Below are 13,971 nucleotides of genomic sequence, written 5' to 3' on the forward strand. Positions count from 1 at the left end.
AAAGCGCCCGCTGATGGGCGAACCAACAGTTTACATAGTGGTGGGAGGAATGTACAAATATCGCTTCTTCCCTTGTTTGCAGTTTTGGAAATAATGCACATTAGATATGTTGTTTCAAAGCCGGTAAGTGATTTGTATGTGTGCATTATAAATACTTCATGTCTTGCCGTCCTGTTTTGTGGGTAGAACTAACTGAAAGTGAAGAGTATGAGACTAGGAAGATATGTTATCAGAAAATTGGTATAAAACCTAATCCTACACAAGTCTTTGCCTGGATGCGAGAGCTATATATCTGTCCAACTGATGACATTAAAATCAAATAACTGCATTGATAGAGATTCTTTGAATTCAGTTTCTGACTATCTCTAGCAACAGAACAATTTAGCAAAGGGGAATGGGGCTAGTATGAGACTACTACTGATATGATGTGAAGTTATCCTTCGCTATCGCTGGATTACAGTGTGTAAGGGTAAGGAACTGTGACGACTATCTGTGTCTATCGCTGATGACATTTACACATACAGGAATCATTGATATTCTCACCTGGACTGTTGAACCCATATGCATGACGTAAGATAACAGCTACATCACGAGGAAACTACATACATTTCATGGGCGTTCACAGATACAAATGTAGTTTATTTGAATCCCCATGCATCCTTGTTTATTCTCTAGCTTATGAATTTTCACGGCTTCTGGGACAAACAATTTGTATTTCAGATGAGTGTGTGGATAAGGGACAAATACGGGAAGCTTTTCCCTGTTCCTGTTTAAGATACGTCGTATCAACCCCAAGACCAAGCTTCAGATTACCAATGTCCTACGGCTTTCTAATCAATTTTCCATGTCCACGGTGCCCTTTTATTCAGGCGAAATGTTAGATATTTATTGGCGTTGGCAGTTCGTAAAATTCCATATATGATGTGGTTTTAATCATATAATTATCTGTTATGTAACGTTACATTCTAGGTAGGTATACTAGTATTCTGCTACACATAATCTGAGTTGTGATGTCTACTAGTATCTCATTTTACGAAAGTCCAGTATAGACACAGTGGAAACCCCAGTCAGTAGCAGCCTTTGTTTTAGCTCCAATTGTGTTTGTAGGGACAGAAAGATAAAGATAATCTTCTTGTTTATTTATCGTTTTATCAATTAAGCGGTAACCAACCCCCTGTAAACAACACGGTAAATACCTGAGGATTACTGATGTAGCAGAACCAAATTCTTCTCTACCATAGATGTCGCTAACACCTGTTCCAGCTGGAGTGTTTTGTTGTTATTGTTTGTTTGTTTTGGTGTCTTCGGACAGTCGTAGTTCTTAGAATCACAACACAAGACAATGATATAGAGTGGGTTTTGGACAGTCTTATACCCTACTGAGGGTCGACGCAACAACGATAAACATACAATAACGATAATGCCTTTTCACCACTTTTCCACCTTTTTCCATACAAATACATTCATTTTATATTGTTTGGGGTGTTTATAATAGAATAAGACATCCTGTAGCCTCTGTCACTAGATACGGAGAAACAGAAACGGAAGGCCTCTACTAACCAACCGCGCAGTAGGTTAACTATGGACCACTGACTCTAGCTCCACGGTTTATTGTCCATTCTTTACACCCACAATAAGAAGGTGGTTTAACCAGGAGATCCAGGGATGAGAAATCCGGAAGCTAAGCAGATTATCCCTCCTGCGGTAAGACGTTCTGTCGTCTTGCCTTTAACCACCTGTTAGAAAAGGACTCGGGCTAAGTCGGGACGGAGACATGGTACACTATTTGTCTCCTTAATCTCGCCTCCATTCTTGTCAGCTTACGTAAGGAAGACAGTGCGGTGTCGGAACAGCTCAGGGACAAACCATAGTCGTTTGGGGATGGATGAAAAACATGCAGCCCCCTCGGTTGTCCATGGTTCGTCCCTCACCGTCAACGGGAGTTGGTTCACACAACGTTGTAATTAGAGTGCCTCAAAGAAACAATAAAGAACAATTTAATCAAAATAAATTTGTCTATGTACAAAATAAAGTGAATCAATCATTAGGGCCGTATGTGGCAAGACAGGAAGTTGTCAGTACATGGTAAATTCAAGATCAAATGTAAGTAATCTTTCAGAGCCATGACAACAGCATTAATTCTACTGCAGATGAACTTCTGTAACATTGCTAATAGTTGTAGTAATTGCAGCACCCGGATAAAACCTTTGCTGATGCACCTGTCAACGTGGATCCAGTTCGGTAGGAGTAAACCTGGACAACTGGCGCCACACTTATCTGAAATCTGTTGGCACATTACAAAAGCCAAGACAAGCAACGTCGACCGGAATCAAAACAAACGACCGTTTTGAAATACAATTTGAATGGTAAAACGGTTCAAATACCTATGATACCTGTATATAATTCCGATATGAAAATAGCCTGGCCCTCGCAGCATCCCACTGGTTCTTATTGATAGATGTATGATTTAATCGATTGGTGCCACATACGATTTATCTACCTGTCAAATACCTTAAACACAAACGCTGGACTTGGTAACGCGTTTACAATTGCCATCTGATAACTACATATATGTTGTCGCAAAACAGTGTACACAAGAACATTAAACAAATATCTAAATGTCAGTAATTTACGTACGCTTCGTTTGTGAAACATTAGTGAGATATGTTATTTGGCAACATAATCAGTTCTTTATTCGCTCGATCTATTTTGTTTTAACTGCTGAGTTTTATCGGTGATATAGAACGATCGTGCAGGCTGTTATCTGAGATTTGACAAGCAGACCGGGTTATTAATAATGTTCACAATCCTTTCTCTGTGTTTAGTCGTCACCACAGTCGGGATCAAAGGTGTCTATCAGCGCTAAATTACCGTTTACTCAAGTGTTTGATGCGTCAATTAAAAACAAACGACACGAAAAGTACACATCAATGCACGATAACACCGCCCGGGAGAGGCAGGCAGCACCTTGGAATCCTGACCAATATTACCCAATAGTTCTGTACGATCATACGTGACTTCTTTGGCGTTTTTGATCCACCAAACCAAACAATATTACCAGTTTTATTTGTAATTCTAACGCCAAGGTTTGTTAGGCTGCGAATGGTTTAAGACAAGGGCAACATTTAAATTGTTGGAAAAAGTCGAAAATGTTTCAGTGATACATTTGTTCAGTTTTCAAGTGTAGTGTAGTCTTGTGGTTAGTTTGTTGAGTTTTTCAGTCGATTCCCCGAGCTGGTCTGGTGTTTGGAACTGTTTCTAGTTTCTTTGTTTGCCGTTACCCCCATAGTCTGATGTTTGACTATGCAGCTCCAGCTCAATAGCCAAGCTTTGTCAGTGTGTATCTGTATCTGCGCTGTTGTTTATGCTACTCGGGAATTATTGGGAATTTCAACCACCTACTTTGTACTAAATAATCGATTGGAGACAAGAGTTACCTTGGCGGGGACTTAGTGGAGTTTGGAATGTATATAGGCGGACCCGTTATTATTTGGGAAGGTGTCTAAGTGTGAATTTGTACTGTAGTGGAGGAGGAGGGACAAGTGGTTGTGTATCCCCTCCCCCTGTATTATCATAAGAATGCCCCGGGTGTCAGATAACACATTAAGCCGGGTGGGCGGGCTACATTTGACACCAGAGCAAACCTGGGTATGGATTGGGTGTGACGTCACGCCCGGCCGTGTATTACCTGGCGCTGTGTTAAACCCAGGTGTACGCGACGCCAGCATACCGCACAGCCCGGTCCTACCTGACGCAACCCTGTACCTGCTGCTGCCGAGACAGGCTTAACGGAGTCCGCCTTACGGACCGACCTAAGTACGCTCCCCGCTCCCAACTGCCGCTACCTCCCCGTCAACCCGTCCGGGAGACGCCGACCTCTCTGCTCACTCGCGGAGAAAATCGCCTTTACCGCTCAGACATTGAGAACTTTTTGATCCGACGCCAGTCTCGATCCTGCAGACGTTTTTAAAGACATGGAAAACCACCACGAACCACAACAACTGACAATCCCCGCGGAGCCTGCCCGGGAAGAAACCGACGGACTCGTCGACGTCGAGACGATGGACAACGACGCCGAAGAGACGGTCCTGTCTCCCTCGGAGCCGTGCGGCTCTCCTCCCGAGGACGAGTCGGCGAGGGAGTCCGACAACGACGTCGTCCCGAGTCCGGCCGACTCCGCCACCGAGAACAACTCCGCCGAGGCCAACAACATCGACGGCAAGTGCGTGAAGCCCACGTACCACCGCCGGCCAAAGCCGCCGTTCTCATACATCGCCCTCATCGCCATGGCCATCCGCGACTCCCCGAACAACCGACTGACTCTGGCGGAAATTAACGACTACCTGATGAAGAAGTTCGAGTTCTTCCGCGGCCCCTACACCGGCTGGAGAAACTCCGTCAGACACAACCTCAGTCTCAACGAGTGCTTCACAAAGGTAGCTTTATCTTCATCCACATCACTTTATCATCAACGTGGAAAATATAATCTTAGCGACACAATGAATTAAGAGGCTTAGTTTGATATCTGAAATAACCTTTCGTTAAAACACGACAGGAATAGACGACAGGGAAGTCTTTTCAGTGATCTTTTGTTGAGTGAAAAGTGTTCCTCCTCTAATACAGAAGTAAATCATTCTTGTGGGACCACCTTGTTTGGAATATTTGATCACTACAGTTTCTTGGGCTTTATTTCTATTGCGAGGACTTAATTTCATGTGGTTATTGGGGAAACATTTCTCAATATAATATGAACCAAAAGAAGGAAAAGGTTTCGTGAAGGACGGGTTAAGGGATCAAATTATTTGACCAATCTTGAATTTTCATCATCATAATATCTACCTATTTGCCGTCCGAGTCGTACAATGACGCTGCCACCTGTTACGTTGTTCGAATTCAGACGACTGTTTGCGCGCAGACTTATCCTTTATCTTGTCTATCGGCACAGGTGCTTCGCGACCCCTCCCGTCCGTGGGGCAAGGACAACTACTGGACCATCAACCCCAACTCTGAGTACACGTTCGCTGACGGGGTGTTCCGCCGCCGCAGAAAGAGGATCAACCGCAAGGCCAACCGTAAGGTCGCCGCCACCCGACTGGCGGAGGAAAAGGCAGAGGCCGAGAAGCGCTCGCCGAAACTCAACAGCAGCTTTTCCATCGACGCCATCCTTAGCAAACCGGACTTTAAGTACACGGACTCCCCGAAAACCATCACAGCGGGCCAGCATCTTCACCCGGCGTGGCAGAGTTTGATCCCGAAGAGAAATGGTGTCTGCGAGCCGGTCAAGCCGATCCCCTGCTCGGCGGCACCACACATGGGCCTGGCGGCGCCGAACGCGATCTACCCCGCGGGCGCGGCCGTCCTACCGCTCTACCGGTACCAGATGGAGGCGCTCCGCGGCGCAGGTCTCCAACACGCCAGCTTCCTCGCCCACCACGTCCCGGTAACGCTCCCGATGACCACGGCGAACCTCCACACGCCCTCGCCGCAACACAGGTACACTTTCAACGTTGCCACTTTGAACGCGTCCTAAACTCTACGGACTCAACCGAACTCACTGTATATTCGACGCTTGTCAGAAGTTTTAATTTCTGACAAAAGAACTCAATGTGTGTCTCTGACAATTGTTCCTCTTGAAATGAAGTCTAATTTGGTAACAGAATGTGAGGTGTAAATAATTTTGATAGGTATAGTGTCGACCAAGACCGGCGACCACGGTTCTATTTATCGAACGTGCTGTCCACCTCCTTAATCACAAAGCCTGTAATGTTGTTAGACCAAGCTGGATTTGGTTTGATTATTTTTGGATTAAGAAATCGTGTAGACCAGAACTATTTACATTAATTGCCGTGTACTTACCTATGATTTGACGTAAATCATTTTTAAAGGTATACACAATAAGCTCAGGCAGCTGTTTTAGTGTTTATTGAATGTATGGTAGAATTTATTGTATATTTTGTCATTATCATTGCGACCACAACACAACTCAGTGTTAGGAATGTCCGGTTTTCTAGACCTGGTTTTTAATCTGAGAGTACTCAACTCTCAAGTAGATTGAAACTTAAGATGATATGTTGATGTGTAGAAGTGCTCTTTAGTAAAATCTGTCTTTGTGGACTATCAGGATATGAATTAACAACATACTCTAGTACTTTTTCGATCGCGATGTTGAAACAATTGTTTCAGTCGTTCCCAGTCAATCTCTCCTTTCCATACTCCAACATTTGGGACAGAATGTCATTAATGCCATGTAATTACCATGCTGTATAGAAATACAGTATTCCTCTGTGTTATTTTACTTGTACAACAGACACGGTACAGCCCTCTCTAGAGCGCGTTTCGCCGAATGCGTTTACGCAGAAATTTTAGACGGCCGGACAACTCAACAGTTTTGTCCTTTTCCACTGACAAAAGTGCTCAATTTTGAAGTACTGGAAACGAAATATCAACCTTTTGTGACAGTAGGACCCACTTGTATGGAGTATTCTGTGATTACATGGCCCAGTATAATCGCTGCAGAAAAACTTGTTTTTCGTTTGAGGTAATTCTATCATGGCGGACATGTCTTGCCGTGTGCGTGAACAAGCTTTGGTGAATAGGGTGACAGCAAGCGAATCGCTCGGGCCCTTGGTGTATTGTAGCCCGAAACTGCACCTGTGCCACGGGTGACGCTTGTGTTTTTTCTTGACATCACTCTTCATTCTCTATAGTATCAACTGATTCAACTTCCAAAAACCTTCTCTGTTTTTTTTTCACAAAACGTTAGTGTTTTTGTTTTCGCTCTTGCCACCAGACTAAGGAAAAGCTGAAGAATGACAGTAGCTTACTTCTCCGTACTGTCGCTTGCACCATTTGACTTGTAAACATCCTGAGCGTAGCTACAACCTAGATCGAATATCCAGAGTTTTTGTCCCCCTAAAATCAACCCGGTATCGAATATCTCAGTTAGATAAACCATGTGTACTTCCATTTTTCCTTACTGGTGAAATATTGAGAGAAGGCAAATATTGGGTGCGCCTGCAATCTTTGTTACAGAGTTAGGCGTGTTTTATGTACCTGTACTGTGCGTGTGAGTCAGCAGTAAAATGGCGCAGTCAGAGGAAGTAGGGTTCGCTGCTTGTAACTGAAGGACAGAAAATGTTTCGTCTGCGACGCACATACGACGACAGTTTGGCTGACATTTATCACGAAATTCTTGACAAGTTCTTTTGACTTCGGAGTGAAACGTGTTTCACCGACAGTACTTAGCTAATAGCCTGTCTTAAGTCTAGCTTAAGCATCAAACTTCTTAGTGGCTGCAAAATCTGTTCCTTCAGATAGTTTTTAGAATTAATTGACTACTTTATGAGTACGTAAAGACGACGTTGGGACACAATGAATTTCACCTCTCAAAATTGAACATCGACGCTCAGGCCAGTCCTCTAGCTATGTCGTTGGTTCTGTGTAAACTCTTATCTATAACAGACCCTGATGCTGTGTTGTTCCATATCTATATTTGTGGCGTGCCTAACATCTATATTGTAAACTATATGTATTCCCTAGCTTGCCTGCGTGTTGATGCTTATTCCCATCACTTTTTCCACAAAACTGCGACGTGTTGAGCAATGTTTGATTGTAATATATTACCTTTGCAATATTGTATTATTTGTATGTAGTCTACTGACTTATGTTGTTTCCAAAACATGTTAGACCTGCGTTTTAACGTTTCGCACTTATCTGTTTCGCTAAATCTGATTGTTGATCCGTTGAAAACTTGTTTTTGTTGTTCTTCTTGCCACGTACGGTTTTTGTAACGGCCCGCTGATTCATGTAGGCCCGGCCAGCCTAGCGGTCTGGCCACACACACATACACACACACGTGGGCAGCTCAGACCCAAAATAAACCATCCATACAAGTTCATCCCCTCTTGTCGTGTTCTTGATGTGTTTTGTTGATATGAGTGGGAAGTGTCCGGCCCAGCCCCGGTGAGTGTTTGTTAGGTGGGGAGGGTTTCTAGGCAGATGTCGTCTGCGGGAAGAATGCGTCAGGCTGATGTACGTATGTATGTGTTCTGGCGGGGCTCGGTGCTGGCGGGGTGAACGCATAGGTGCCTCTTCAACCACTTGTTCCTTCCATTACTAACACCGCACTCCTGTGGTGACAAGTTTCCTTTTCTGACCTTCTAGCACAAAATCAAGAACTTTATTTGGCTATTTTTCGACTATTTTCGAAGTTACACATGGTGGAGGCAAAGGCACCTGTCAGTGTTACAGCCTACACGAAATCACTGCGTCCTAAATCATTACATCGTAGTTTACAAACGTTCCTTGGCCTTTGGGCTTTAGCTTAGTGATAAATGTCACTTTGTTTTGTAAATGATTCAAAGTCAATGTTTTGCACATACTTTATCATCCACTTATCGTCGTGGCCACACAGACGCGAGACGCTACATACCGTCGACATCAGCTTCAACTTGCAAATATTTCTGCTCTTCACTCCCAGTATGCAAAGGATTTGTTGAACACAGAGACCTCTCAGGAAAAAAGACCGACACACTCAAGAAATGACCGTTGCACGTCTTAGCGGAAGTCTTATGTCGTAAAGCAGTCGGACAACTTTTACACCGTGTGTGTGCAGGGCAATCCTTCAATGCCCAGACTTCAATGTAAACGCCATCCCATTATGTACATGGCCATTAACCCGCAATTACGAGTTGTAAAGATAGTATTGCTGGTGACTTTGGCTTTGTCAGTGCGATGCCAGATACAACAGTAGTCCACCAGCCTACATTAGAGTGTGTCACTTCTTAAAACCACCATTAGGGACTGTTTTGATGGCGTCGACTTGCTACAGAAACCAGGTACACAACACTCCCGTCAAAACTGTCAGCCGGCGTTTGTCGTGGGGGCGTACCTCCGTTTTCTTTAATAAAATAGGTTAGATGTTATCTGGGACCGATCAAACTTATCGCTTCAACTGTTGGGTTAAGAAGTTTGCAGGGCAAACGTTGCTCTGGGTCGAGCAGGCGCTGAAATGGCATCACGTGTGTGCGGAGGGTTAGCGAGACGATTATTGGTCTGTTCTAAGCCATTGGTTATGTAAAACGTAGTGGACGCAACTCAGGAGATACGGAGAGGAAGCGATGTGAACGATAAGAGCGGAGATACTGGGAATCCGTGAATCATGTTCTGCCTCTCATGCTTGTAGCATCTTTGTGTTCTAAGAAGTTATTCAGAATCTTAAGCCGCAAACACTATAAGAGGGACGATACCGTCCTATCAATATTTATGAAGCAACAAACCTCTAAATTTAGATATAAGCAGAACTCTTCAGATAAAGTAAGCTAACATGTGACGAGTACGTTTAGAATTAAGAAGGGAAGAAATTTTTTGCCAACTGCATGACTGTTATGTGTAACAGGTGGTTCAGTAAATTGGTGGCTCGGGTGTCATTGTTTGTGAGTTAGCTAAAAGCCGTAAACATGATGGAAAATAACAACTGAAACAAATCCAAGAATGGAACGATGAACGAAACCAGCTTTAAACAGAAACATGTGTCTTTTTGTTCGCTCAGCACACCTGCACAGGTGTACAAAAAGGTGGAGTTAGGTGGGGGCCACGCTACATGACGCGTGCTCTGAGTTTCAATGGCCTCCGTCCTTCCGTTCTTGTAGGAAATGCTTCTGTATGGTGTCACTTCTAAACTGGCATGATTACTCACTATACACTACACCCAGCCATGACGGGACGGACACTGAATGAACAACGTGGCGTGGGCCGCTCCAACCATTGTTCAACATCAACACATTTGTTAATGGACAACACTGGGCATAAACTGTAAAACTTTAATATTCGCTCTAACATCTTATTCTTGGATTAGGTTCGTAACTTGAAGCAGGGCATGCTGTGAGATAAATGATTAGGATGATCTATCAATGTCCAATTCTACATCAACGAACGATTGCTTTGCAACCAGCGTGCGTTTTATACACACACATCACGCTATCGATGGGTCCACGGTAAGCAATCAAATATTTACAATAGATCTCGTACCAAAACTGCCACAGTTTGACTTATATGAAGTCAATAGATTACCCTAACCTGAAGCTGACATTGTCATAGCTGTCGCGGATTTGTCCTATGCAAATGAATACTTAATAAAAGAGGAGAACAGTTGAGACCGTATAGTTGACTCAGTACAAGGGGCAACAACGGGCTTATTTTGTTTCTCAATATTCGGTTGTAAAGTTTTGAATGTTCACCGGCTAGAATAAACACGCATGTTGTTCAAGATTGGTCAACAGCTGGGCTCAATGGAATGGTCAGTTCGGACGTCCGGAGCCAGAACGGACATTGAATGGACACGCGGGAAGCCAGCGGTCAACACCTACTGAAATATTGTTAGTTTTGGAAGTCTTGCAGAGAGAAAGCACACAGCCACACGGTACAAATGTTCCGTGGTATAACGCCACTCGCCAGTACGGCGGTAAAAGCAACAGTTACCAGATAGCATCAACAACGCATACAGAAATTCTGACCGTCAACTTTTGTCCGGCCTTGTTTTCGGAGATTTAGCTATTATCAAATCTCCCTTGGACACAACCTTAAGTATACATACCAAGACGGCACAAACAATCCACAGTACAGCTTAGCTTTGTTACATCATGTTTTGGAGAAACCTTAACATAATAACGAATTTAAAACACATCAAGCCAAACTTAAAGGCACTAGAATGATCGCTAAAGAAGCTAACATAACTTGTCCGGTTGGCTTGTGACAAGACAAACACTTGGAGATGTTTTGATATGATAACCATCTAAACCTTTGGTCCAAACACAATGCAATACACACTCACTGAATTTCACAGTAGTTATCATTTTATCCATCAGTAAAGACGAGCTTTCATGCTTGTACATATTGTTCGGTCAGCTGGAGAGTGTTTTGATTCAGTCTACCGGTCAACTTACCATCAACAACTTTTATGTAAGATGTTTCCTTTAAGAACACCATGTAGCCAAGAAAATAATGCCTTCCACTTTCACAATATTTTCTCTCGACAGTTTGAAAAGCTGACGACATGAAAAACAAGTTAACTGTCCTCCCCTTTAATACACACATACATACGTTAACCTCCATGTGTTATTCGGAAGGTGTATGGATCTTTCTGTACTACTACTGAGCGTTTTCCATGTCTCTTTTCATCTTCAGGGAAAGTAAAACATTCCATCTACATCACGTCAACAACAGAACCATTGAAAAGTACAGGAAGTACCAGGGTGAAGCACCCAAAAAGCGGTCACGTCCGTGTTTTTTTCCGTGCGGTTTCACGGGATGAACCGCTGAGAAGGACGCGGCAGGGCGCGGCGGGCACGTGAAGTTGCTAGGGCGGGGTGGCGGTGTTTAGACAACAGTCGGGACAAAGTGCCTTTCTTGTACATGTAGATAGGAGGGAGAGGAGGAGGAATAGTTGGGAAATTGTCCGTGAAAAAGGAAGAAGTGGGGTTGGGTCTGACAAGTGCACAAATGTATGACGTGCTTGTATTGTTTCATTACGTGTTGTCGTGTTTGTTAGTAAAGCTTTTGCATACATTTGCTAGAGAAGTAATAGTATATTCTCAATTAAAGAGTTGAAGTGCCAAACGTTAGCCGAAGGAAGATATCATAAACTTAATTTCAACCGACGATGGTTCGTATACAAGAGAACCTTTGCAAGGTTCGCTTGTCACTGGTAATGTTTCATCCACTAGATCCGAGCGGCAATAGATACCCTGGTCCCCAATCTACAATGTACACCCAGCACCGAATATTATTTCTCAACACATGGGAAATGGGCTTACACAGTATGTGAAGAATAGAAACGTACGAAAACAGTAGAGGAGAATCTGATTATCTACTACTAATACTAGTATCAAGTAGAAACATAGATGCTGAGGCATGATAAAACCGAGATGGGTTTGATCAACTTGAAAATTGATGTCTTTATAGGTAAATGATGTATATATGTATATTGACCTATATACAGTGTTTCGATGGAAGTCCTGTTCGAGCTACCATTCTTTTGGTCAGAGAAGATCTTTGAAGAAATTGACGTGATGGTCAATCAAGATGACCTGTTCCTTTTTTGGTGACCGGTCACATATCCCGAGTTGGAAGCCATAGTTTGTCCAGAAAGAGCTAAGTCTAAAAGTAAAATCACTAGTTTGTTGTTGTATCTACCTTTGTTTGTATTACAGCCGACGCTAACACTCTCTACACTACAGAAGACGTATTATCCAGCTTTACAGAAAAGCAAAAAGCTTCTCAGACTCAGTTATACCTTATGATGGACGACTATCCCCGGTGAAAGCGCACGACTCCACAATACATCACTCAGTCCTTTGTGTGCCCTCTAAGCCAACAGGTTTGACACTTTCATTCTTAATTCTAATTAATACAAACGGCCATTTAAGACCTTCAAAACACCAGACCAAAACACAAACATCCCGCAAAAGAGTTTTTCTCCTCGGGGTTTGGGAAGGAAGGGATCATGCGGTACTTGGCGCATACCTACGTGCGCGGGCCCGACCGTGTCAGAATTAGCGACGCCATCCCCGCCTGCCCGTTACCTGGTGATTGTTGGGACAAACGGAGTTCTCTCCGTCTTTTTAATGGACGCTTAACAGGGTTAATTACGCACACACAGCGTACTATTTCCACATGAACTTGGTGCGTGTTCTTACACTTCCTCAGACGTCAAATGTGGAAAAAGTTGTTAGGATAGACGGAGGGGTCAAAAGAAGATTGCTGGTTTTGCACAGATCGTTTTGAATGTTGCAACAGACACTTAAGCGTGCTATCTAAACAGCTCAGTATAAAGTGGACCCTATTCAATCCGTCTAAACCACACAGTGGAAATGTTCCCATTCAATCCCGGGCTTGTTGGTTCTATAGGATTATTTTCATTCCCTCTCCAAGTAAATGTTGAAAATGGGGCCCACCTTTTAGCAAAAGTAAATTGGGGAAAAAGTCAATAGAATCGCCAGCGCGTCAGAGAGCCATTGAGAACATAAAGCGTGCAAGGTATAAAGGGAACCGACCTGTCAAAGCTTAACAAAGGCGAACAGAGGCAATTAAGCAAGGCTACCGTCTTAATTAAGTGGCTGGTTGAAATAACTGACTCTCTGTGAAGTTTGTTGGGCAGTTGACAAGGCGATGCATAGATGAGCTTGCGGAGAGGATTAATTCTACATTAATCAACTTGTCAAAAAACGCCAGCGTACGAGTGTTTTGTGAACCCACGTTCTTCAGTATATCAGTGTTGGTTCGGAGTAAACTTTATACACGGGACTCTACAGCGCCGAGCACGAGCCCAACACCTGGGCACTCATCTCAGGTAATAACCGCTGACAGCGAGGTGCCTGGATGTGCTAGAGATTGGGATTAGGTACAAATTAATCTAAACAAGACGTACAATAAAGTCTGACGGTTGTGTAGGTACATTGGTGAGAGGAGCTGACAGGGGAATGTGTTCTCTCGACACACGTTTTACACAAATTAAAGTTGGACTGCAGTAACATAACCAGTACACAAGGATGGCTTCATCACTGTTTGCCCTAGTTTCACTGCTATAGGGAATACAGTACAAATTATCCGAGTAATGTATCCTGCATATGAAACTTACAAGATGAGAATCAGCATTGGCAGTTATGGTAGGATTCGTTCACGGGAGAAGCGTCAATTCATATGGAGAACTTGAGAACCGCGTCGTCGTTACAGTTGCGGAATATTGAGCGAATGAATGAATGAATAATATTAATCAAAATCAATGTTTATATATGGCTCTTTTTGTTTATTCATGTCAAGCTAAAGCAGCCTGAATTGTGTTGTAGTTAATAATATTTACAGCTGTCTATAATATTTGATTATTTCAGCATCAAAAGATTGACAGCATTTTGTAATCATTCAGCATTAAAATATTGACGGTTACTCATAATATCCGACAATGATATACACATA

The 13,971-nt window shown here is 43.3% G+C and overlaps 1 protein-coding gene across 1 annotated transcript; it reads left to right on the forward strand.

Moving 5' to 3' along the window:
* The first annotated feature begins 3,677 nt into the window (after positions 1-3,677).
* LOC109473528 (forkhead box protein Q1-like) lies at positions 3,678-7,897 on the forward strand. The gene is made up of 2 exons (XM_019773409.1): positions 3,678-4,436; positions 4,946-7,897. Exons 1-2 carry the CDS (start codon positions 3,975-3,977, stop codon positions 5,528-5,530), a joined length of 1,047 nt encoding a protein of 348 aa, XP_019628968.1. The 5' UTR covers positions 3,678-3,974; the 3' UTR covers positions 5,531-7,897.
* Positions 7,898-13,971: the final 6,074 nt, after the last annotated feature.

Source organism: Branchiostoma belcheri, unplaced genomic scaffold (genome assembly GCF_001625305.1).
Source record: "Branchiostoma belcheri isolate BF01 breed outbred unplaced genomic scaffold, Haploidv18h27 scaffold3, whole genome shotgun sequence".
NCBI lineage: Eukaryota > Metazoa > Chordata > Leptocardii > Amphioxiformes > Branchiostomatidae > Branchiostoma > Branchiostoma belcheri.